Source organism: Salvia hispanica, chromosome 4 (assembly GCF_029641045.1).
Source record: "Salvia hispanica isolate PSC_SH4W2 chromosome 4, Shi_PSC_v1, whole genome shotgun sequence".
Classification (NCBI taxonomy): domain Eukaryota; kingdom Viridiplantae; phylum Streptophyta; class Magnoliopsida; order Lamiales; family Lamiaceae; genus Salvia; species Salvia hispanica.
Genome location: NC_142695.1, coordinates 48,926,990 through 48,954,563, shown reverse-complemented (window position 1 = coordinate 48,954,563; position 27,574 = coordinate 48,926,990). Strand labels below are relative to the sequence as shown.

The following is a 27,574-nucleotide window of genomic DNA, read 5'->3' as shown; positions in this document are numbered from 1 at the left end:
ACACTGAAAAGAAATTAGAGATTTTTAATCAAAAGTTGCTCTTTTCGGTTAGAGAATAGTACCAAAGTGTGTTTTTTTCTCTAAATCTACAACACTCATTTTTTCGGCACCAAATAAGCCGAAAAACTATGTTAATTAATCTAAACAAAGTCATTTCGAATCGACGGGAAAATTTGAAAAAATGGTCATGGAGTAGCTATTATGAGTTTACATTTTCGAAAGAGTAGATTCGATGTAGATTTAAAAACTGACACAAGGAATGTTGAGTGGTAGATTCTAGATATGAAAGTAACTTTAAATTGTTGGTAAGTTATGTTTATTACCTTTAGATATGCCAATACACGATGGAGGTGATGATTCCGGACTAGATCCACGAAAGAAACCCTGGCCACATAAAAAACACTAAGACCATGTTTGGTATGATGGAATGAAATGGAGGAATGGAATGGCATTCCTACCTCCATTCCATTCCTTTGCTTGGTAAATTTTTTTCTTAGAAATCACCATTCCATTAGGAATCATTCCATTCCACATGGAAATACCCATTTCATCCATTTAGCTAAGGAATGACCATTCCATTCTATTTCATTTTCCTGTCTTATTATTTTAAAATTTAACAAAATTATATAAATATTATTTAATATTATATTTAAATTTAATATCATCTCAATTTTAGCATAAATTAAAATTTTAAAATTTTTAATAATGTAAAAAACACACACACACACACACAAAACACAGCAAAACACACACACACACCAACTCACACACAACAACTCACACAACACATACAGCAAAACACACACACACACACACAACAACAACTCACACACAACACACACACACAACAACATATCACACACAACAACATACACGCAGCAACACACACACACAACAACTCACACACAACAACACACAACAACACATCACACACAACAACACACACGCAGCAACACACACAACAACAAATACGCACACACCACCACATATACACACACACATCAACACATACATACACCACATATGCACACATTTACGTGTATCGTACAAATTTATATGATCCAAAATATTGACAAATATTTTTGAATAAATATTTTTTTTATAGAATCAACATATTAATTATTCATATTTCATTCCATTCCATTCATATATTATTTTGTAGTTACCAAGCATAGAAATGAAATCAATCAAAGAATAACAATTCCATTCCATTTGTAAACCTTACATTCACCAAGCACAAGAATGGAATGGAATTGTCATTCCATTCCCACCTTCATTTCATTCCCATCTCCATTCCATTCCCTCCTAATTCCATTCCATCATACCAAGCATAACTTAAATATTAAAAAAATGTGGTCCATTAATATTTTAAAAAATCATATTCCCTCCGTCCCATAAGAGATGTCACACTTTCCTTTTTAGTTTGTCCCACAAAAAATGTCACATTTCCTCTTTTGGAAAAAGTTCCTCCTCACATCACTTATAAAATTATATTTTCTCTCACCACTTAACACACAAAATAACATCTCCTAAAATCCCATGTCATTTCCCAAGTGTGATATCTTCTCTGGGACGCAGGGAGTACCAACTTTGATTTAAAAAAAGTGATATTAGCTGCATTACTTTTGCGCAAATACTACATACACTGCACTTAAAGTTGACAACATTCAAAAAATTGAAAGGTTGTGAACTCTCCAGAATATATAAGATGGTCATGGGAGTATATTCTTAAATACTGGTACTAGTATATATACATACTTACAGCAAGTGAGGTAGAAATGAAACGAAGCAGGATATATTGAATTGAAGCCTTGGAGGTGTGTTAAACAGGCAGCATCTTCTAAGTATTTTAATTTGTGAGTGAGTTCTCTTCTCTAGATCTAGATCTGGATCTGCTGCTTCTCTTTTACAGTAATTTTTACTATCATCTTGGACCTTGGTTGGTCGACGACTTAAATTGCTTAAGGTACAAATCTTTATGACATATGGACTAATGGAAACACTGAGATTTGACCATAACAATTGGAGTTACAAAATACAGAACTGTGAGTCTGTAATTGATAGTAGTACTTAGTAGATAATTAAAAATCAATGTACTCCTTATTTAAAAGTTGTAGGTTAGTTGTAGGTAGTCGATAGAGATTCAGCTTGTGTTAAAACATATGAATGCGGTAAAGAAAGTTCGCGGAGTGCGTGTAATTTAAAACAAATAGTAGTAATAGTAATTTGGCTATTACGTTTTAACAGGGGACTTGGATTAGTCAAATTAAATTAATTTGATATACCTCTTGACCTTAGGTTGACTATCTATATATTAGCACTCCGTAGTAGGAGTAATTAAAGTGGGATAGTTAAAAAAAACATTAGTACTCCTAAGTCCTAACTTCTATTCTTGATACAAAAAAAATTTACTTTTAACTACTACTACCTACGTCTCACAATAAGAGTTCACTTTTATCATTTTAGTCTGTCCCACAATAAGAGTTCACTTTTATCATTTTAGTACTTTTACTATAAATAGTAAGTAGATCTCACATTCCACTAACTCATTCCACTCAAATTCATTAGTATAACACTAATAAAAGTGAACTCTTATTATGGAACCAAGGCAGTAGTATAACTTATTAATAGTAAAATTAACTTTCATACACTAAAAGTTACTCAATTGTCCTGATTAAAATTCTAACTACCTACCCTAATTAAATTTCAGGTTTTGATTAAGATATTATCTGCATAGTCTTGTGTTCGTACCCCGCTGGTAGAGCATACAAAAGATTGTTGCAAATAATTCCTGTCAATACTCAATATAGGAAGAAAGTACTCATTCTATCCCTCCCACTGAAAATTACTCATTTTCTCTTTTGATTTGTTTCAACCAAGATAATTCATTACCAAAAAAAGAAATACCTTTATCTCCACTTTATTACTCTCTCTTACTCTATTCTCTTCATTTAACACATAAAATAAAATTGCACAAAATCATGTACCGCCCTAAAAATGGGTTATCTTCCTTGGACGGAGGGAGTACAAGATAGGAATGATACAATTGAGAAAGATACACGATACATTCAAATAGAATCTCCGGACTCTCGAGACCTACTCTCAATATACATCAAATTCAAGAATGAATGCTCTAATCGCCTCCTCTCTCTTGTCTTATACTCTTCGTGCTACCGCTTCTTCTCTCTCCAGCTCCAGCTATCAAGTTGTTAGCTCCCAACCGGTATAACCGTATTTGATGAGGTGTCACTTTAGTTAATTGAGCTAGTAACTAAGTTGCGGTTGCACTTCTTTTCTCTATACTCACTTCTTCCTTGCAACAGATATCTGCTCCAAAATACAAATATATCGAAAGCAGAAAATGAAAAGAGTACTAATGAGAATTCTTGATATTTGACTAGGTTAAAGACCAACCGGATTTAGACTAGTATGGGATACGATAACTATCCAAGTGATTGCCTATTTTCAACAGTGACCACCGCTACTTGTGAGAATTCCTGATATTTCAAATTTCTTACAACTAGCAAAAATATATACTACTATGTTTCCTAAAAATAGAAATTTCTTTTTTCTTCTTTTGGTCTGTGTCCTAAAAATAAATACTCTCTATTAAAAAAATGGACCCCACAATTCGCTAGGTCTTTATTATATGAGTGGTGGGCTAAGTTAGGAACTACCGTGGGATTATTATTGGTATCTCAACTCATACGAAAAATAAAGCATAATCAACCTTTAAAGTTAGGAACTACTAGGGGAATTTTTTTTAAAAACTCCAAAACTTGCACCATCTTGAACACCAATAACTATATCAAGCTATGACTATAATATTTCATAATTTATGCATCATATATACCCTATACTCTAGAATTTATTAATAGCCATCATAAATAAGAATCATACACACTTGATAAGTCGAGTTTTGTGCATTGGTTTCTGGTCAGTTTGAAGGTGCTTAAATAGATAATATGTGCAATTTAGGTGCTAAGTGTGTAGGAAAAGGGTCGAAACGCGTGCAAGGGGTGTCGAAGGAAAATCAAGTGAAAAGAAGCAAAAAGGTGCAAATTGGTCAGTAGGATGCACAAGAGGATGAGGCTAGCTTAGAAAATTCCGAAGGGAAAAAATGTCAAAGCAAGAGAGAAGTATCCCTAGGGATTGAGGCCAAGACGTCCTATTAATAGAGAGCTTAACATGAAATGAAATAACACAATCTTCAATTTTCGTTCATCACTTACCATCTTTCACTCGGACTCATTCCAAAAACCACTTGAAGCCTTCGGTCGCCCGCCGGAGGAGGGTTCATCGTGCCTGTTTTATTCCAGTCGTTCTAATTATCAGCAGTTTGCATTTCATTTCAGTTTTTAACATTGCTATTGTTTAGTTTCCAGATTTCTGGAGTTAATCTTGTGTTTGATATCATTTCGTTGTTTGAACCTTGGGATCTTGATTTGTTTATGGTATGAAGATTTTGTTTGGTTTATCATGTGTTATTCTTAACTTGAATTTTGATGTTTGCTTAGTAATGTCTAGTTTTAAGTAGATCGTCGTTTCCAAGCAGTTTTGCATGTTTTAACCGGTCAAAGTAAGAGAAAATGCTTGGTTTCAATCCTGCTTGTTTTCGTTGCTCTCGTCTGCTGACCAATTTACATAGATCTTAATTTATCTTGTTTCCGTTCTTGTTTTCAAGTTAAATACTGCACTTATATATTTGAGCTCAAGAAATCATCCATGGAGATTGTTAATTTCTGTTGGTTTTGCTTGGCACCGAATATGTGTACTTTATGCTTTTGTACCTTTTATTTTTCATCTTTTCTGTGTCTAGGTGCTTTTATCTTTTGTCCAGTCAAATTTTAGCAAGTTTCGTCCAACAGCTTTTGATTCCAAGGGCACAATTAAGTCTTTCACATTCATGCACACCATTTATAGCATGTTGCATTTTGAGTCACACTCGACCTTGTGGTCAGTTTAGGTAGAGATTTTGTTTCAGTCAAAGCCAAAACTAGTTAGTTCAACCCACAAAAAGTGTGGCAGCAAGCCAACTCTTTCCGAGATATCGTCACAAGTGTATCACGTCTTATCCATCTCCGTGGGTCAATCCTTACTCTGCTATACTAGCCAATAAAGTGTGTTGAAGTTTTGATACAAGGTTTATGCACAGACCCAATGACAAGACTAGATTTAGTACCCTCCTGACCAGTTGAAGCAAGCACACAAATAGAAAAGAAAAGTGTTAGCCTAAGCCCTACCACGCACAAAACCTTGATCATCAACACTCTTCATAAAATGAAATTGTAAACAATTAGAGAAAGCAACACTGAATACTTGACAATCTTGACATTATAAAAACTGAAAATAAAAAACAATTACATCCTATGGCTAGACTATATATAATTAAACTTTTCCTAAATCTCTAAGCTCTCCACAATGAACATGGAAATACCATAGCTTCCATATTGACTCTAAGACAGTTATAATTGATATTGACGGGATGATGACACATAATGAAAAATTCATCTTATAAATTCCATAGTACTATAAGATTTAATAATCATACCATCTTGAAGAGGTTGGCTGCAGTGGAGTCATAAAATGCCCCATCTCTCCACGATTGTAACATGATCTCCTATCTGTTGACTCTTCATTCTGGTTAGGGTAGTTCTTAAAAGGGTGGCCATGCATGTTGCCCACAAGATGAACAGATCTGCAGACAGCAGACGTAATGCAAACGTAAACCAAGATGATAAGCAATAACCGACACCACCTGATCATGCTTTCTAATTAAGCTGAAGACTCAAATTTTATACTTAGATACTTCATACAAAATTGAGTCAAAATTCAATCATCATGACAAAAAGGTACTACTGCTCATGCTCATCTTTCAAAATTATATGCAAACATGCAAAGTACTATCATTACAAACTTCTCCTACACATACAAAACCAATATTGGCTGTAAGCTTGAAAAGACAATTTAAATTAGATTAGAGTGGTATATGGATTAAAATCCAAATAAATGTGTTAAAGGAATAGAAAACATTCTTCAATTCCAAGTAGCAGTATTTGTAGCAACATATTTTACTTTTACTGCCAGATTCATCCCTGGATTATTCAAGTTATTATCAAGCTCTAGAATATGATCATAATTTCATTCCATTCTGGATACCTGCCAGTCACGACGAATTTGAAAAAACCCTCAAACAAACACCACTAACATTTACTCATGTCCTTATAATATTGGGTCACTTATTTTTTTACCCCATATGTTCATCCTGCTAATTAATCTGTACCGTATTTGTGATGCACTAAGACGGGCAAGGCGTCAAGGTTGAGGCGAGACGTCAGGGCTGAGGTGAGGCTGCGATGCTGAGTTCCGCCAGAAAAGTGAGACATGTGGCGTCAGTGGGCATTTGGGGTACATTATACATAACTCATACAAAAAATTTCACATTTGTTATAAAAAATTTGAAAGTTTACATATATCATAATACAAAAATTCCATTCGTATTTCATTATATTATTATAATACATTATGCTATTTATGCTTGAATGTTGTTAAATCTTTGTTTACGTAGAGTACAAAATGTTTCAACATTGTTTCAAATTTTTACAAAAATTCTATCTTAATACAAAATTTTTATCATTGATTCATGTTTTGTACACCACGTAACTAAAGAGTTAACGACGTCCAAACATATGGAGTATGACGAAATGTATTAACTGGAACGAGGATGGAACTTTTTCTACGGTAGGAGTATAATTTATGCAAACTTTAAACATTTTACTAACATGAAACAAAGATGAAACATTTTGCATGAATTGTGTAACTACCGTATTTTGGGAGAGAAAGGATTGAAAGAGTATTTAGTATTTAGGGTTTCTTTTTTAAAGTATTTAGGATTTTTTAGAAACATATTCAAAGTATTATTCATAATACACTGTGTATTCGGTATATATACCAAGGTATATGAAAAATCACATAGTGAGATGTCGTACCGTATCAAAAATTACGTTATATATCGAATATACGATATATATACAAAGAAATTACTTATGTTGCCTAATAATGCAGATAGATTATCAATATTTATGTGGACTAAGTAATTACTTATTCTACAAAGAAATTAATTGAGTGGTCTTACGTGATCTGAGGTCCACCAAATAGTCCATCATTTCTATAATTTTGAATAATGGACTTGCTTGCCCATATTATATTCAACAAAAAAAAGGAAAATCATATATGACAAAATGTTTTTTCCTCATTAAATAAAAGAAATAATGTTTTTGCAATATAAAGTAGGAGTACTAGAGAACATCCAAAAGATTATTTAGCTCTACAATTCACCTGTCAATAAAAATTTAACAAAAATCATTTTTCTTTTATTAGGAAACAAATTATAATGATCTTCGACTTTAGTTAGCGTTTCTCCTCATTGTCAATAAAGTGAAAAAACCAACCTATATTTTCTTATGACTGAACACAATGTGATAGGATAGCAAGTCATGATAATCTGTAACTGGATCAACCTTCAACAATTCCAGCCACAAAAACCACACGAAAACTGTAATGCTATAAATTAATGTTGTTAGAAGTTAGCTAGGTATCATAGATTAAGTACTTTATTTCATACTCCCTCCGTCCACAAACAATAGATCTATTGTTGTTCGGCACGAGTTTTAATGTAGAATTGGTAAAGTAGAGATGAGGAGAAAAAGTAGGTAAAGTATAGGGAGAAAAAGTGAGTAAAGTATGAGAGAGGGAAGAAAAAGTGAGAAAAGTATGAGAGATAAACTTTCTATTTTTAGAAAGTGATCTATTTTTTATGGACGTCCCAAAATGACAAAAGTGATCTATTTTTTGTGGACGGATGGAATAAGATGTAAGAAATGACATACTTAGCTGATGGTAATAATAGTAGCTAGTAACAATATTTTCATCCTCCGTCCCTTGAAACATTGTCGATTTCTTCTCGGCATAGACAGATGATCTTTGCATTTGATTATAAATGTCAGTTAAGTGTGTGCGACATGTTTGGCTTTCATGTAAATAAATTGAAATAGTATGAAAAACAAAGGGTAGTGTATAGACATAGGAAGACAAAGTAAGTTTGAGGGATTGACGAAAATGACAAAATGAACAATAGTTTAAAAGGACGGATGAAGTACTTACAATTGAGGAGGGGATCTAAAGCGGGTCACGATTAACATAGATGGCACAGCGACGGTAAATCTTGAGCCCCTCATATTCCATATTTATTTTTGGACAATTGCATATGTGGAACTCCTGCAATTCGTTGAAGTGCTTCATCGAGGGCAGATGTGTCAACTTTGGAAAATTTGATAGACATAACTTTTTCAGACATGAGAGATCCTTAAACCATTTAGGCAACTCAGTTACTCCAAAATTCTCCAACTCTAAACTATAAAGGGCAGTAGTATCAGGAGCAGCGAAATGTGGAATTGATTCAGGCACCACATCCCAAATTTCCAGCCCTGTCAACTTTAGCTCACCAAGTGATGAGCGGCAGCTTTGCAGCATGATGTCAACTGTCTTCTTCATGACATCACAAATCCCGCTTGACAACTCCATAGAAACATCAATCTCTAATTTTCGCTGATTGTTGAATTGCCATTTCTCATAATAGGATATGAACTTAGGTATACCTACAATTGTCAGTTGTGCTAGCAAAGGTGAGTACTGTTCCAAGGTATCAAGAAACTTAGATATATTCCCTAGGCTTTTTAGTTCCACCAAAGACACTTTCTTGAGCGAAGGTGCATGTGACTCTAGAATATCCGTCAGCTTTTGGCATTCACGAATCTCCAAACTACAAAGGGATGTTAACTCCCGTCGACTCTCTGGGTTCACTATTGACTTCAGATTTTGACAACCTTTTATAGTCAACGACTCTAGTGAATTGAGGTTATCTAGATGATCTGGTAAAGCACTCAATTTAGAGCAATTTCTTACATCCATTTCTTTGAGACCAAAAGCCTGAACGAGTAACCAACTTGGGAGACATATATTCCAATTTGTGGCACCCGTAGATTTTCAAGGATTTAAGCCTTGGAAATACCCTCTTCATATTCAGGCCAACATCTTCTATTTTTTCCAGTTCAGACATACCTGTCAATAAGAGGGTTTCAAGTGCTGGAACACTGTCACCTATAACTTTATTCCCATAGAAAGAAGATTTTATGCGCGTCACTCTGCACAATCCCCTCAAACTAAGACACTTGAGATTTGGCAACTGCCCCAGCTATGGGATTTCTTCACATCCTCCGCTAAGTGTTATCTCAATCAGCCCCCCTATCAAAGACATACGTGTCATCTTTGCCTTTGAATCCTGCAATCTTTAACATCTTCATGCCCGAGTGAGGTTCAAGGCTGTCCAGCACAGCCTCATCATTATTTGCTTCACCTTTTCTATCTGCATCCCATTCAAAACTCAGCTCGGTTAACTTTCTCTTCTGAGATATTTTAGCTTTCTGAGCCTCTTCTTTGTCTTTCACCATTTCCAGGTTATAGATTGTAACGACCCGCCATTCTAGGGTACAATAATAATGGCGATCGCTATCTAGGAAGACTTAAATGCAACAAAGATCATAGGCTAGGGTCTTATTTAAAGACAATTTACCAGAGTATTTAAAAAACAATTAAGTAGGAAAAGATTAATGCCTTAGCAATGGAATCCAACAAAAGGCTATCACAATAAATGCTCCGAAATAGCAAAGGTTCCAAAATAATCTCATCTGTTTCATATCCAAAATATTCCCAGGAAATAAAAGAATTTAACCCAACCAACAGATCACAAGTTTCCATATTTAAGCGGAAGCGACCAAGAGAGAAGTGAAGCCATGTATGGAGACACAACGACACTTAAGTTTCAACAGATCATGTTATTATTTCCTACTCAACACCGCTGCTCGCTCGTCACCGCTCAACCTGCACATAGGGAAAACACATGCAGGGCTGAGTACTATAATCATACTCAGTGGACTCATTGCCGAAAACAGTTTTATCACAACAATAATTATCATGCCATTCTCAAGTGTCCATCGGGGTTTTATCTTTAGAAAGGCCCGAGGCACCACAATATATATATCATTTATCCAAAATCACGGTCGCGCAACCATTTTTCACATCGGCGTTTACCATATCCTCATTCTACATGACAAGGAATGCGGCCGCAATCCAGGTCACTAGACCGGCCGACCCGTACGCCAACACTCGGTCTAACATTGGTGTACACTAACCCAAGTAGAGTTTGCGGCTCTACAAGGATCCGAATTCGATTAAATCAATAATGGCATAGCCACGAGGGATAGGCACGACAAAACAAATCAAGGCATGATAACACATATCTCATTCTTGTAAATATCAGTTTAGGACAATGTCCTTATTTTAAAAGAAAGCCCACCTCGTCGGCTTAGCTCGAAAGTATTCTCTTCTCCTCGTTTATCACACTGAGAGCGCGAAGTATCACCTTTAAATTAGGCGTATCACAAATCAGTTTCGAACATTGATTTCAAATCATGTATGTTCCCACGTTTTCCTTTTTCCCATCGATAAATCTTTAATATCATCATCCAAAATCAAGGTACGATTAGCATATCATTTTTATTCGAATAACAACTCCAAATTCACCATTAAATCGTGTCGCGCACAACACATGTGCACGCCTTTCGAGGCGTGCACGCACATACACACACTCGGTCACACACACACACACTTATCACATGCATCCCAAGTTCATCAATTTAATTCCCCTTCACTCAATCTAAATGCATGTGGACTCAAGAACACCGATTGATCGGTAGAAGAAGAAAGATTAGTATAGAAAATACCTTTTCCAAAAGAACGAACGGTAGAAACAAGTTATAGCCTTGATTCTTCAATAAATTCTTGAATTTCAACTTGGATTCTTCTCAATTGATGAAGAAATCTTGAAGAAAGTAGAAGAAATTTTGGAGAGAGTGGGAGAGAGAGGTTTCGAAATTTTGGGAGTGGGGGAGGCGTGATTTATGTTGCTAGGGTTTAGGATCTCTCATGTATCTATAGAGTGCCAAAGAAATAATATCTTTAATTAAATAAATAAAGATTTGGAAAGATTTGTTGGTGTAACTGGCGTTAAAACCGTTGAGAAAAGGGAGGATTTCGAATTTCTTAGGCTATTTAATTAGCCTATGATTTAATTTGGATATTTCACGGAGTAGAATAATATATCACGGAGCAGAATAAAATAATAAAATCCTCCCCAAATAATAGTAGTAGGCGATTTTTATGCCTCTCCCACAAGGAATTTAAATTCAAATCCTAATTTAATTAGGATATGGCAATATCTTCTTAGATATGGCAAGATTTGGTAAGATATTCTAGCATACTTATATTTATTCATGGAAGAGAATAAATAAGGGATCAAATAATATAATAAACAATTCCTTCTTCCCTATTATATGAGATTTTCGAAAATCTCATGGTAATCAAAGGTGGAGTTTTCAAAAATTCCAAGGTGGAATTAAAGTATAATTGGACTTTGGATTTAATTCGGATAATTATCCCAAGCAAATAATTAAATCCAAGAAAATAGGATTCCTTCTCCAATAATAGTGATGGTCGAATATTTCAAATCATTGGGTAGGATATTTATGAAAATCCTATTTAATCTCACTCAACCCTTGGGAAAATAATTCCCCACAATTATATTACTCCGCATCAAATATTCACACCAAATCAATCATCTCTTTACTTTCTCTTCCTTTTCTCAATGCATTGACCTTTCAACGACCACGTCATATTTTCCACATCTTTGACTATTCAATAGCCATGTCATATTTTCAACAAGTTGACTATTCAACTCAATCTCAACTCCCATACACAATTAGGTCACAAAGACATCATGTAATTAATCACTCATCAATTAATCCACATATCATAGCATTTAAGGCATTTAATGCAAAAATTTTATAACCCGAAAATTAGGGTTTGAAAAAGTGGGGCGTTACATTCCACCACCTTTAAAAGAAATTTCGTCCCGAAATTTGGTACCTCATGGAAAAAGTTCCGGGTACAGTTCCATCATCTTGTCCTCAAGCTCCCACGTGGCTTCTTCATATTCGTGGTTCCTCCATAGTACTTGCACGCTAGCAATGAATTTATTTCTCAAATTTTGAACCTTTCGGTCCAAGATCATTTGGGGTCTCTCTTCATAGCTCAAGTCGGAATTCAACGCGACTTCTTCGTAGTGAATCACGTGCTTCGGATCGAACACATATTTTCGCAACTGCGATACGTGAAAGACGTTGTGCACGTTTCCAAGACTTGGCGGTAGCGCCAATCGATAGGCTACGGGTCCTATTTCTTCTAGAATTTCGTAAGGCCCGATAAAACGTGGTTTCAATTTTCCTTTAACACCAAAACGCGTTATCCCTTTCGACGGGGACACTTTAAGAAAAACCTTATCACCGGCTTGAAATTGTAAGTCGGTTCGTCGGACGTCAGCGTATGACTTTTGTCTGTCCTGAGCTTCCTTTATTCTCCCACGAATTTGTCGAACGACTTCAACCATCTCTTCGATCGCATCGGGTCCTAGCACCCGTCGCTCTCCAACTTCATCCCAGTAGAGCGGCGATCTACATTTTCTTCCGTATAAGGCTTCATATGGCGCCATGTTGATTGTTGCTTGGAAGCTGTTATTGTAAGCAAATTCAATTAGCGGTAGTACGGATTCCCAACTTCCACTGCGGTCGAGTATCACGACTCTCAACATATCCTCGAGGGTTTGGATCGTCCTCTCGGATTGCCCATCGGATTGCGGGGGAAACGCCGTGCTAAAGTTCAATCGTGTTCCAAGCTCGCACTGTAGACTAATCCAAAATTTCAATGTGAACTTCTGGTCACGATCGGACGTAATTGTCATTGGGACTCCGTGCAATCGTACGATCTCCTTTATGTAGATCCGAGCCAGCTTGCTCAATCCATGGGTTACCGGAATCGGTATGAAATGCGCACTCTTGGTAAGTCGATCTATAATCACCCAGATTGCGGTGTTCCCATTTAGGGTCTTCGGCAAGGCCGTCACAAAATCCATGGCGATGTGCTCCCATTTCCACTCGGGTATCTCCAATGGTTGTAATTTTCCATGTGGTCGTTGATGTAATGCCTTCACCTGTTGGCAGGCTAAGCAACGTTCCAAAAATGCCGCGATATCTCTCTTCATGCCATTCCACCAAAAGGACTTTTTCAAGTCTTGGTACATCTTCGTGCTCCCAGGGTGGGCAGTGTATGGTGTTTCATGAGCTTCGCTCATGATCTCGTTCTTAAGTTCCTCGTTGTTTGGCATGCACAACCTTCCTTCAAAGATGAGGGCGTTGTCGGACTCCTCACTAAATTTTCCGGATTCACCGGTTCTCACTTCAATCCGGATTTCCTCTAGTTCCGCATCCATCCGTTGCGCTGCAACGATTCTCATTTTCAAATCTGGTTTAACCACCAAAGTGGCAATTCGCCCTTCCACTGTTTCGGGTGCTCTTATCACTTCTAATCGCATTTTGCTAAATTCTCGTATCAAGCTCTCCTCTTCCGTCAGAAAAGTAGCTATTTGTGAATGATCTCTACGGCTCAAAGCATCTGCCACCACATTTGTTTTGTCGGGGTGGTAGTTGATGCTACAATCGTAGTCCTTCACTAGTTCGAGCCATCTTCGTTGTCGCATATTCAAGTCTCTCTGCTCGAAGAAATACTTTAAGCTCTTGTGGTCCGTAAAGATTTCACATCTAACTCCGTAGAGATGATGCCTCCAAATCTTTAGGGCATGTACCACTGCTGCTAACTCCAAATCGTGTGTTGGGTAGTTCAACTCGTGTGGTCTTAATTGTCGTGACACGTAGGCAATCACTTTGTTATTTTGCATCAATACGCATCCTAATCCAACCTTCGAAGCGTCGGTGTAGACTACGTAATTCACTCCAGACTCGGGCACAGCTAACACTGGCGCGGTGGTCAATTTCTCCTTCAAGAGTTGAAAACTCGCTTCACACTCTGGGGTCCAATTCACCTTGACTCCCTTCTTAAGTTGTTGCGTCATTGGTCTCGCTATCTTAGAGAATCCTTCAATGAATCTTCGGTAGTATCATGCCAATCCTAGGAAACTTCGAATTTCGTTTGGTGTTGAAGGCGACTTCCATTGTTGTACCGCCTCAACCTTGGCGGGGTCCACTCGGATTCCTTCTGCCGACACAATGTGTCCTAGAAAGTTCACTTCCTTCAGCCAGAATTCACACTTGCTGAATTTGGCGTACAACTTCTCGGTCCTCAACGTCTCCAACGTGATTCGTAGGTGCTCCTCATGCTCCTTCTCGTTCTTTGTAGACTAGTACGTCATCTATGAAGACTAAAACGAATTTATCCAAGTACGGATGGAATATTCGATCCATCAAGTCCATGAACACCGCTGGGGCATTCGTTAGGCCGAACGGCATCACAACGAACTCGTAGTGTTCATATCTCGTACGAAATGCGGTCTTCGGTATGTCCTCCCTTTGAACTCTTAGCTGATGATATCCGTACCTCAAGTCCATCTTTGAAAACACGTCTGCTCCTCGAAGTTGATCAAACAAATCATCTATCCTCGGCAGTGGATACTTGTTCTTTAGGGTCAATTTGTTCAACTCCCTATAGTCGATACACATTCTCATCGACCAGTCCTTCTTCTTCACGAAAAGTATTCGTGCGCCCCATGGCGAGACGCTAGGCCTAATGAAACCTAGGTCCATGAGTTCCTGGAGTTGTATCTTTAATTCCTCCAACTCTTTTGGCGCCATTCGATATGGTGCCTTTGATACGGGTGCGGCTCCCGGTTCAAGGTCAATCGTGAACTCCAATTGTCGATCTGGCGGTGGTCCAGGTAACATTTCTGGAAAAACGTCCGGGAATTCTTGCACGACAGCGACATCTTCCATCTTCTTCTCGTCCTTCTCCTCTCCATGGAGGTAGACAAGATAGGCAGTTCGCCCTTTTTTCATCATTGCGGTCGCCTGAAGCGCGGATATGATGGCGGTTCGTCGGTTCATCGAGATTCCGTGGTATATGGTGGGTTCGCTTCCCGGAGCTTGTAGAGATATCTGCCTCTCCTTACAACGAATCGTCGCAAAGTTCGTTGTCAGCCAGTCCATTCCCAAGATTATATTGATATCCTCCATTTTTATGACTCGCAAGTCGTGAGCAACTATCTTAAATTCTCCCATAACAATTTCTACGTTCGAGCACGTTCTAGATATTTCTATCATTCCTGCTACTGGTGAGGACACCATCATTCTACGTTCAGATTTGCTAGTAGGCAAGCTCAAAGTGTGCACACATAGTTCAGATATAAACGAGTGCGATGCGCTCGTGTCAAACAACACAACAATGGGGATATCGAGAATTTCGCCCATACCTGTCAAGTTTCATTTCCCACGATCCTCTTGCTCTTTCTTCGGCTTCTTCTGTTCCAGCGCGAACGCTCTAGCTTGGGGAGGAAGTCTGGGGCGGTGAGGTTGTTGTTGCCGCGATGATGGGTCGCGATTTCCTCCCGATTCATTCGGCGGTGCCCTCGCTTGTTGACGGGATCCCTGATCGTTCTGTCTCGATCCCGATCCTACCTTGTTATTTGGACACTCCCTAGAGAAGTGACTGTTTCCTCCACAAGTGTAGCACTTGATCACGTTCTGGTACCGGCATTCTCCGAAATGGTACTCAGAGCACACATTGCATTGTGGTGCCCTAGGTCGGTAGTCTCCTCTCTGGCTAGACGTATGCTGCCCTCCTCCGTGCTGGGATCGATGCTGACTCGACTAGTGCCGTTTTTCATCGTGTGAAGTTCTAGGCTCATCCCACTTCCGTTTCTCTCTGGAGTAGTGCGGTGGGGGCAAAGATGAGGTAGTGTTCTCCTTAGCTTTCTCCCTAGGCATTGCTGCCTCAATATCTAGCGCAAGTGCTAATGCTTCGGTGTAGGGGAGTCTCCCTCGGCTGGCCAACGACATTCTTATCTCGGGTCTTAGTCCCTCACGGAACTTGTCGGACAGCTTCTCGTCGGTGTCGACTTGATCGAGGGCATACCGGGTCATGCTGTTGAGCGCTCGATCGTACTCGGTCACCGTCATGCGTCCTTGAGTCAGATTGTGAAACTCAGATGCCTTTGCTTTCCGATAGCTCTTCGGCACATACTTGTTGTATATTTCCATCTTGAAACCTTCCCACGTCATCGCCTCTACTTGGTTTCGTGGCATAGTCTTCGTTCTAGTATCCCACCAAAAGTCGGCTGCCTCAGTCAGTTGATGGGTCACACAACTCATGCGTTCTCTATCGTTGCATCTCAAAATCGCGAAGATGCGCTCTATTGCCCGGATCCAAGATTCAGCCTTGGCCGGTTCTCCCAATCCATCAAACACAGGTGGCTTTTGCTCCAAAAATAGCTTCACGATTTCTCGATCGACCGGAGGCGGAGGAGGTGGAGGGTGCGGAATGGGTTGTGACACACTGTCCTCTTCCTCCGGTTGAGGAGTTTGTTCTCGGTGGCGTCTTGGTGGCATTCTGATTTATCAACACACAAAATATTCCCATGATTCTAACAATAGTCACGTGGTATAGTTGAATAACAAGGTTCATGGGTCAATTGTTTTAGAGTATATGGCCAAGCACAAGATATCAAAAGTTCGTCACATAGACGGATTGCAAAGAGTAGTGTCAATCATTATTACAAAAAAATAGGTTGCATCAAGGTCATCAAAAGATCAATGTTCCATATCATCAAGGTAGTTGCACTTAAGAAGCAGTTGTACAATTTGAGTGGCGAGTACAGGGCGCCATAAGGTACTCAAAGATGGTGGTGCGATAAGAGGCATGGTGTGATGGCGTGATAACATAGTGATAGATAATTTACACCATGTATGAAAGGCAATCTATTGCATCAAAAATATCTCCCCATGGCATATTAATCAAAAACGTTGCCTCATAGAGGTCTTAGTATCAAAATGCAGAAAAATAAAAGAGTAGCAAAACTAATGAAGTGGGTAGAAAATCAAGCAAATCAATCCAAAAACATGGGGGAAGCAAAACAAATATTCCACGACTATCACTCCTAGTCGATATCGTTCATATCCTCCTCGGGGTCCTCGTCCTCATCCATTTCCAAAGTAGGTCCTTCCTCGTCCGGTTCCTCATTCTCGCCATATTCACCAACATCCGGGGGCGGTGGAGTTATCGCACGCATGTCCTCTACATTCCCATGGATGATCAAAGGGTTAGCCGCATTAGCCTTAAGTCTTGGCCTAGTAGGGACACGATCAACATGCGGCTCCTTATCGCGACGATATCTCCATCGGCGGGCCTGACCTGGCGGATACTTGTGCGGTGGAGGACTAAGCGGCGGTCCATCCCTCACAGCTGCCATGGCTGGGAGTAGCATTCCTATCAAGCCGATTATATCGCCTCGAGGCTTGTACTCTGGCGGACTGAACCATGTATATGGCAATGCAGCTTGGGCAGTCCATTCGCTCCAAGGACTCGGCAGACTGTGGATCAATCTCGAGATCCCCGCGTGATGGGTAACTCATCCATACGTGTATGCATCCATCCAGCGGTCGTAGAATTCGGTGACGAAGGTCAGGAGAAAAGACTTTCCATCCCACTCAAATTCTTGGTAGGTTTCAACAGGGAAAACCTTATTCTTTGCGTAACGGTCTCGCATCGGTGCGTAATACCGGTTAGGCATCTACAAAAAGAAAAACCTCAGCATCAGTACAAGGATCGGAAAATTAATAGTGTATGAGGTTTCAAACTGATGCCGAGAGTATGATGGATATATATATATATATATATATATGTATATATATATATGTGTGTGTGTATGCGTCGAACGACGGAGGTGTGAAGGTAATATCATATCAAGAAATAACGGAATTTCCTTTCCGTGACAAAAGGTTTGTATATATATATATATTTTCGCGTTTCGATGATACGCAATTCGTTCTCATAAGTCGCTCGCCTCGTATTCGGCGTTTGATGCCTCCAAGTTCGATATTATCACAAAATTTTCATTCACGACACGACTTACAACTATGTATAGCAGCATGCTTAAGCTCATTCTCTTAGATGTCGTTCATCACATAATCAAGCCGTCGCAATTATATAGCATCTCATTTATTCAACTCAAAGAAGTCTTAACACATTTTCATTTGCGTAACCGCATTCATCATTTTTGGCATAGTCGCACTTAGCAATTTCATATCCATGCATATACATCATTTCATACTTCAAGAAAATCTCAAAATGTCACAACAATTTTCATTCATTGAAATTTCCAACATTTCACATTTCAATCAATATTCAAGAGATACTCGTTACCTCATTCGTTGTAGTTGAGCGGAGACGAGTCGCGGTGTTGAGCCTTCGACAATTATCAATTAGTCAATTTACACAAATTTCAGATTTTTAATTCAACAAGACTCTTGGGTCCAGAGCGGAAAGAACTGAGGCTCTGATACCAACTGTAACGACCCGCCATTCTAGGGTACAACAATAATGATGATCGCTATCCAGGAAGACTTAAATGCAACAAAGATCATAGGCTAGGGTCTCATTTAAAGGCAATTTACCAGAGTATTTAATGAACAATTAAGTAGGAGAAAAATAATGCCTTAGCAATGGAATCCAACAAAAGGCTATCACAATAAATGCTCCGAAATAGCAAAGGTTCCAAAATAATCTCATCTGTTTCATATCCAAAATATTCCCAGGAAATAAAAGAATTTAACCCAACCAACAGATCACAAGTTTCCATATTTAAGCGGAAGCGACCAAGAGAGAAGTGAAGCCATGTATGGAGACACAACGACACTTAAGTTTCAACAGATCATGTTATTATTTCCTACTCAACACCGCTGCCCGCTCGTCACCGCTCAACCTGCACATAGGGAAAACACATGCAGGGCTGAGTACTATAATCATACTCAGTGGACTCATTGCCGAAAACAGTTTTATCACAACAATAATTATCATGCCATTCTCAAGTGTCCATCGGGGTTTTATCTTTAGAAAGGCCCGAGGCACCGCAATATATATATCATTTATCTAAAATCACGGTCGCGCAACCATTTTTCACATCGGCGTTTACCATATCCTCATTCTACATGACAAGGAATGCGGCCGCAATCCAGGTCACTAGACCGGCCGACCCGTACGCCAGCACTCGGTCTAACATTGGTGTACACTAACCCAAGTAGAGTTTGCGGCTCTACAAGGATCCGAATTCGATTAAATCAATAATGGCATAGCCACGAGGGATAGGCACGACAAAACAAATCAAGGCATGATAACACATATCTCATTCTTGTAAATATCAGTTTAGGACAATGTCCTTATTTTAAAAGAAAGCCCACCTCGTCGGCTTAGCTCGAAAGTATTCTCTTCTCCTCGTTTATCACGCTGAGAGCGCGAAGTATCACCTTTAAATTAGGCGTATCACAAATCAGTTTCGAACATTGATTTCAAATCATGCATGTTCCCACGTTTTCCTTTTTCCCATCGATAAATCTTTAATATCATCATCCAAAATCAAGGTACGATTAGCATATCATTTTTATTCGAATAACAACTCCAAATTCACCATTAAATCGTGTCGCGCATGAGTGTTCTACACACACACAACACATGTGCACGCCTTCCGAGGCGTGCACGCACACACACACATTCGGTCGCGCACACACACTTATCACATGCATCCCAAGTTCATCAATTTAATTCCCCTTCACTCAATCTAAATGCATGTGGACTCAAGAACACCGATTGATCGGTAGAAGAAGAAAGATTAGTATAGAAAATACCTTTTCCAAAAGAACGAACGGTAGAAACAAGTTATAGCCTTGATTCTTCAATAAATTTTTGAATTTCAACTTGGATTCTTCTCAATTGATGAAGAAATCTTGAAGAAAGTAGAAGAAATTTTTGGAGAGAGTGGGAGAGAGAGGTTTCAAAATTTTGGGAGTGGGGGAGGCGTGATTTGTGTTGCTAGGGTTTAGGATCTCTCATGTATTTATAGAGTGCCAAAAAAATAATATCTTTAATTAAATAAATAAAGATTTGGAAAGATTTGTTGGTGTAACTGGCGTTAAAACCGTTGAGAAAAGGGAGGATTTCGAATTTCTTAGGCTATTTAATTAGCCTATGATTTAATTTGGATATTTCACGGAGTAGAATAATATATCACGGAGCAGAATAAAATAATAAAATCCTCCCCAAATAATAGTAGTAGGCAATTTTTATGCCTCTCCCACAAGGAATTTAAATTCAAATCCTAATTTAATTAGGATATGTCAATATCTTCTTAGATATGACAAGATTTGGTACTCCCTCCGTCCGCGAATAGGAGTCCCAGTTGAGTTGGGTGTGGGTTTAAAGAAAAGTTTGAGTGTAATAATTTAAGTGTGTGATAGTGGAATGCGAGACTCATTTATATTATTATTTGCAATCAAAGTGGATTAAAATTAATTGCAGCTTCTAAATTAAGGGAAAAGTGGGGTCATTTTTTATACTCCCAAGATAAAATGTCTAACCGGGACTCCTAATGGCGGACGGATGAAAATGGCCAATCGGGACTCCTATTCGCGGACGGAGGGAGTAAGATATTCTAGCATACTTATATTTATTCATGGAAGAGAATAAATAAGGGATCAAATAATATAATAAACAATTCCTTCTTCCCTATTATATGAGATTTTCGAAAATCTCATGGTAATCAAAGGTGGAGTTTTCGAAAATTCCAAGGTGGAATTAAAGTATAATTGGACTTTGGATTTAATTCGGATAATTATCCCAAGCAAATAATTAAATCCAAGAAAATAGGATTCCTTCTCCAATAATAGTGATGGTCGAATATTTCAAATAATTGGGTAGGATATTTATGAAAATCCTATTTAATCTCACTCAACCCTTGGGAAAATAATTCCCCACAATTATATTACTCCGCATCAAATATTCACACCAAATCAATCATCTCTTTACTTTCTCTTCCTTTTCTCAATGCATTGACCTTTCAACGACCACGTCATATTTTCCACATCTTTGGCTATTCAATAGCCATGTCATATTTTCAACAAGTTGACTATTCAACTCAATCTCAACTCCCATACACAATTAGGTCACAAAGACATCATGTAATTAATCACTCATCAATTAATCCACATATCATAGCATTTAAGGCATTTAATGCAAAAATTTTATAACCCGAAAATTAGGGTTTGAAAAAGTGGGGCGTTACATTCCACCACCTTTAAAAGAAATTTCGTCCCGAAATTTGGTACCTCATGGAAAAAGTTCCGGGTACAGTTCCATCATCTTGTCCTCAAGCTCCCACGTGGCTTCTTCATATTCGTGGTTCCTCCATAGTACTTGCACGCTAGCAATGAATTTATTTCTCAAATTTTGAACCTTTCGGTCCAAGATCATTTGGGGTCTCTCTTCATAGCTCAAGTCGGAATTCAACGCGACTTCTTCGTAGTGAATCACGTGCTTCGGATCGAACACATATTTTCGCAACTGCGATACGTGAAAGACGTTGTGCACGTTTCCAAGACTTGGCGGTAGCGCCAATCGATAGGCTACGGGTCCTATTTCTTCTAGAATTTCGTAAGGCCCGATAAAACGTGGTTTCAATTTTCCTTTAACACCAAAACGCGTTATCCCTTTCGACGGGGACACTTTAAGAAAAACCTTATCACCGGCTTGAAATTGTAAGTCGGTTCGTCGGACGTCAGCGTATGACTTTTGTCTGTCCTGAGCTTCCTTTATTCTCCCACGAATTTGTCGAACGACTTCAACCATCTCTTCGACCGCATCGGGTCCTAGCACCCGTCGCTCTCCAACTTCATCCCAGTAGAGCGGCGATCTACATTTTCTTCCGTATAAGGCTTCATATGGCGCCATGTTGATTGTTGCTTGGAAGCTGTTATTGTAAGCAAATTCAATTAGCGGTAGTACGGATTCCCAACTTCCACTGCGGTCGAGTATCACGGCTCTCAACATATCCTCGAGGGTTTGGATCGTCCTCTCGGATTGCCCATCGGATTGCGGGGGAAACGCCGTGCTAAAGTTCAATCGTGTTCCAAGCTCGCACTGTAGACTAATCCAAAATTTCAATGTGAACTTCTGGTCACGATCGGACGTAATTGTCATTGGGACTCCGTGCAATCGTACGATCTCCTTTATGTAGATCCGAGCCAGCTTGCTCGATCCATGGGTTACCGGAATCGGTATGAAATGCGCACTCTTGGTAAGTCGATCTATAATCACCCAGATTGCGGTGTTCCCATTTAGGGTCTTCGGCAAGGCCGTCACAAAATCCATGGCGATGTGCTCCCATTTCCACTCGGGTATCTCCAATGGTTGTAATTTTCCATGTGGTCGTTGATGTAATGCCTTCACCTGTTGGCAGGCTAAGCAACGTTCCAAAAATGCCGCGATATCTCTCTTCATGCCATTCCACCAAAAGGACTTTTTCAAGTCTTGGTACATCTTCGTGCTCCCAGGGTGGGCAGTGTATGGTGTTTCATGAGCTTCGCTCATGATCTCGTTCTTAAGTTCCTCGTTGTTTGGCATGCACAACCTTCCTTCAAAGATGAGGGCGTTGTCGGACTCCTCACTAAATTTTCCGGATTCACCGGTTCTCACTTCAATCCGGATTTCCTCTAGTTCCGCATCCATCCGTTGCGCTGCAACGATTCTCATTTTCAAATCTGGTTTAACCACCAAAGTGGCAATTCGCCCTTCCACTGTTTCGGGTGCTCTTATCACTTCTAATCGCATTTTGCTAAATTCTCGTATCAAGCTCTCCTCTTCCGTCAGAAAAGTAGCTATTTGTGAATGATCTCTACGGCTCAAAGCATCTGCCACCACATTTGTTTTGTCGGGGTGGTAGTTGATGCTACAATCGTAGTCCTTCACTAGTTCGAGCCATCTTCGTTGTCGCATATTCAAGTCTCTCTGCTCGAAGAAATACTTTAAGCTCTTGTGGTCCGTAAAGATTTCACATCTAACTCCGTAGAGATGATGCCTCCAAATCTTTAGGGCATGTACCACTGCTGCTAACTCCAAATCGTGTGTTGGGTAGTTCAACTCGTGTGGTCTTAATTGTCGTGACGCGTAGGCAATCACTTTGTTATTTTGCATCAATACGCATCCTAATCCAACCTTCGAAGCGTCGGTGTAGACTACGTAATTCACTCCAGACTCGGGCACAGCTAACACTGGCGCGGTGGTCAATTTCTCCTTCAAGAGTTGAAAACTCGCTTCACACTCTGGGGTCCAATTCACCTTGACTCCCTTCTTAAGTTGTTGCGTCATTGGTCTCGCTATCTTAGAGAATCCTTCAATGAATCTTCGGTAGTATCATGCCAATCCTAGGAAACTTCGAATTTCGTTTGGTGTTGAAGGCGACTTCCATTGTTGTACCGCCTCAACCTTGGCGGGGTCCACTCGGATTCCTTCTGCCGACACAATGTGTCCTAGAAAGTTCACTTCCTTCAGCCAGAATTCACACTTGCTGAATTTGGCGTACAACTTCTCGGTCCTCAACGTCTCCAACGTGATTCGTAGGTGCTCCTCATGCTCCTTCTCGTTCTTTGTAGACTAGTACGTCATCTATGAAGACTAAAACGAATTTATCCAAGTACGGATGGAATATTCGATTCATCAAGTCCATGAACACCGCTGGGGCATTCGTTAGGCCGAACGGCATCACAACGAACTCGTAGTGTTCATATCTCGTACGAAATGCGGTCTTCGGTATGTCCTCCCTTTGAACTCTTAGCTGATGATATCCGTACCTCAAGTCCATCTTTGAAAACACGTCTGCTCCTCGAAGTTGATCAAACAAATCATCTATCCTCGGCAGTGGATACTTGTTCTTTAGGGTCAATTTGTTCAACTCCCTATAGTCGATACACATTCTCATCGACCAGTCCTTCTTCTTCACGAAAAGTATTCGTGCGCCCCATGGCGAGACGCTAGGCCTAATGAAACCTAGGTCCATGAGTTCCTGGAGTTGTATCTTTAATTCCTCCAACTCTTTTGGCGCCATTCGATATGGTGCCTTTGATACGGGTGCGGCTCCCGGTTCAAGGTCAATCGTGAACTCCAATTGTCGATCTGGCGGTGGTCCAGGTAACATTTCTGGAAAAACGTCCGGGAATTCTTGCACGACAGCGACATCTTCCATCTTCTTCTCGTCCTTCTCCTCTCCATGGAGGTAGACAAGATAGGCAGTTCGCCCTTTTTTCATCATTGCGGTCGCCTGAAGCGCGGATATGATGGCGGTTCGCCGGTTCATCGAGATTCCGTGGTATATGGTGGGTTCGCTTCCCGGAGCTTGTAGAGATATCTGCCTCTCCTTACAACGAATCGTCGCAAAGTTCGTTGTCAGCCAGTCCATTCCCAAGATTATATTGATATCCTCCATTTTTATGACTCGCAAGTCGTGAGCAACTATCTTAAATTCTCCCATAACAATTTCTACGTTCGAGCACGTTCTAGATATTTCTATCATTCCTGCTACTGGTGAGGACACCATCATTCTACGTTCAGATTTGCTAGTAGGCAAGCTCAAAGTGTGCACACATAGTTCAGATATAAACGAGTGCGATGCGCTCGTGTCAAACAACACAACAACGGGGATATCGAGAATTTCGCCCATACCTGTCAAGTTTCATTTCCCACGATCCTCTTGCTCTTTCTTTGGCTTCTTCTGTTCCAGCGCGAACGCTCTAGCTTGGGGAGGAAGTCTGGGGCGGTGAGGTTGTTGTTGCCGCGATGATGGGTCGCGATTTCCTCCCGATTCATTCGGCGGTGCCCTCGCTTGTTGACGGGATCCCTGATCGTTCTGTCTCGATCCCGATCCTACCTTGTTATTTGGACACTCCCTAGAGAAGTGACTGTTTCCTCCACAAGTGTAGCACTTGATCACGTTCTGGTACCGGCATTCTCCGAAATGGTACTCAGAGCACACATTGCATTGTGGTGCCCTAGGTCGGTAGTCTCCTCTCTGGCTAGACGTATGCTGCCCTCCTCCGTGCTGGGATCGATGCTGACTCGACTAGTGCCGTTTTTCATCGTGTGAAGTTCTAGGCTCATCCCACTTCCGTTTCTCTCTGGAGTAGTGCGGTGGGGGCAAAGATGAGGTAGTGTTCTCCTTAGCTTTCTCCCTAGGCATTGCTGCCTCAATATCTAGCGCAAGTGCTAATGCTTCGGTGTAGGGGAGTCTCCCTCGGCTGGCCAACGACATTCTTATCTCGGGTCTTAGTCCCTCACGGAACTTGTCGGACAGCTTCTCGTCGGTGTCGACTTGATCGAGGGCATACCGGGTCATGCTGTTGAGCGCTCGATCGTACTCGGTCACCGTCATGCGTCCTTGAGTCAGATTGTGAAACTCAGATGCCTTTGCTTTCCGATAGCTCTTCGGCACATACTTGTTGTATATTTCCGTCTTGAAACCTTCCCACGTCATCGCCTCTACTTGGTTTCGTGGCATAGTCTTCGTTCTAGTATCCCACCAAAAGTCGGCTGCCTCAGTCAGTTGATGGGTCACACAACTCATGCGTTCTCTATCGTTGCATCTCAAAATCGCGAAGATGCGCTCTATTGCCCGGATCCAAGATTCAGCCTTGGTCGGTTCTCCCAATCCATCAAACACAGGTGGCTTTTGCTCCAAAAATAGCTTCACGATTTCTCGATCGACCGGAGGCGGCGGAGGCGGAGGAGGTGGAGGGTGCGGAATGGGTTGTGACACGCTGTCCTCTTCCTCCGGTTGAGGAGTTTGTTCTCGGTGGCGTCTTGGTGGCATTCTGATTTATCAACACACAAAATATTCCCATGATTCTAACAATAGTCACGTGGTATAGTTGAATAACAAGGTTCATGGGTCAATTGTTTTAGAGTATATGGCCAAGCACAAGATATCAAAAGTTCGTCACATAGACGGATTGCAAAGAGTAGTGTCAATCATTATTACAAAAAAATAGGTTGCGTCAAGGTCATCAAAAGATCAATGTTCCATATCATCAAGGTAGTTGCACTTAAGAAGCAGTTGTACAATTTGAGTGGCGAGTACAGGGCGCCATAAGGTACTCAAAGATGGTGGTGCGATAAGAGGCATGGTGTGATGGCGTGATAACATAGTGATAGATAATTTACACCATGTATGAAAGGCAATCTATTGCATCAAAAATATCTCCCCATGGCATATTAATCAAAAACGTTGCCTCATAGAGGTCTTAGTATCAAAATGCAGAAAAATAAAAGAGTAGCAAAACTAATGAAGTGGGTAGAAAATCAAGCAAATCAATCCAAAAACATGGGGGAAGCAAAACAAATATTCCATGACTATCACTCCTAGTCGATATCGTTCATATCCTCCTCGGGGTCCTCGTCCTCATCCATTTCCAAAGCAGGTCCTTCCTCGTCCGGTCCCTCATTCTCGCCATATTCACCAACATCCGGGGGCGGTGGAGTTATCGCACGCATGTCCTCCACATTCCCATGGATGATCAAAGGGTTAGCCGCATTAGCCTTAAGTCTTGGCCTAGTAGGGACACGATCAACATGCGGCTCCTTATCGCGACGATATCTCCATCGGCGGGCCTGACCTGGCGGATACTTGTGCGGTGGAGGACTAAGCGGCGGTCCATCCCTCACAGCTGCCATGGCTGGGAGTAGCATTCCTATCAAGCCGATTATATCGCCTCGAGGCTTGTACTCTGGCGGACTGAACCATGTATATGGCAATGCAGCTTGGGCAGTCCATTCGCTCCAAGGACTCGGCAGACTGTGGATCAATCTCGAGATCCCCGCGTGATGGGTAACTCATCCATACGTGTATGCATCCATCCAGCGGTCGTAGAATTCGGTGACGAAGGTCAGGAGAAAAGACTTTCCATCCCACTCAAATTCTTGGTAGGTTTCAACAGGGAAAACCTTATTCTTTGCGTAACGGTCTCGCATCGGTGCGTAATACCGGTTAGGCATCTACAAAAAGGAAAACCTCAGCATCAGTACAAGGATCGGAAAATTAATAGTGTATGAGGTTTCAAACTGATGCCGAGAGTATGATGGATATATATATATATATATATATATATATATGTATATATATATATATGTGTGTGTGTATGCGTCGAACGACGGAGGTGTGAAAGTAATATCATATCAAGAAATAACGGAATTTCCTTTCCGTGACAAAAGGTTTGTATATATATATATATATTCGCGTTTCGATGATACGCAATTCGTTCTCATAAGTCGCTCGCCTCGTATTCGGCGTTTGATGCCTCCAAGTTCGATATTATCACAAAATTTTCATTCACGACACGACTTACAACTATGTATAGCAGCATGCTTAAGCTCATTCTCTTAGATGTCGTTCATCACATAATCAAGCCGTCGCAATTATATAGCATCTCATTTATTCAACTCAAAGAAGTCTTAACACATTTTCATTTGCGTAACCGCATTCATCATTTTTGGCATAGTCGCACTTAGCAATTTCATATCCATG

General features: G+C 40.2%; 1 protein-coding gene and 2 long non-coding RNA genes across 3 annotated transcripts; all 3 read right to left on the bottom strand.

Annotated features, from left to right (window-relative positions):
- Positions 1–2,974: 2,974 nt before the first annotated feature.
- Positions 2,975–6,367, bottom strand: LOC125197432 (uncharacterized). Its single transcript, XR_007172063.2, has 3 exons — positions 6,284–6,367; positions 5,552–5,698; positions 2,975–3,327 (listed from the first exon to the last, which is right to left on the bottom strand). It is a non-coding gene; the product is annotated as an uncharacterized LOC125197432 (long non-coding RNA).
- A 1,044-nt stretch (positions 6,368–7,411) lies between these two features.
- LOC125197433 (uncharacterized) lies at positions 7,412–9,244 on the bottom strand. Its single transcript, XR_007172064.2, has 3 exons — positions 8,164–9,244; positions 7,890–7,981; positions 7,412–7,520 (listed from the first exon to the last, which is right to left on the bottom strand). It is a non-coding gene; the product is annotated as an uncharacterized LOC125197433 (long non-coding RNA).
- Positions 9,245–25,117: 15,873 nt separating this feature from the next.
- On the bottom strand, positions 25,118–25,864 carry LOC148929347 (uncharacterized). Its single transcript, XM_089056810.1, has one exon. It carries the CDS (start codon positions 25,862–25,864, stop codon positions 25,118–25,120), a length of 747 nt encoding a protein of 248 aa, XP_088912936.1.
- Positions 25,865–27,574: the final 1,710 nt, after the last annotated feature.

What these genes read in the sequence shown, in the direction of transcription:
- LOC148929347 (XM_089056810.1), bottom strand. Translation starts at nt 25,864, where the DNA reads ATGCCACCAAGACGCCACCGAGAACAAACTCCTCAACCGGAGGAAGAG.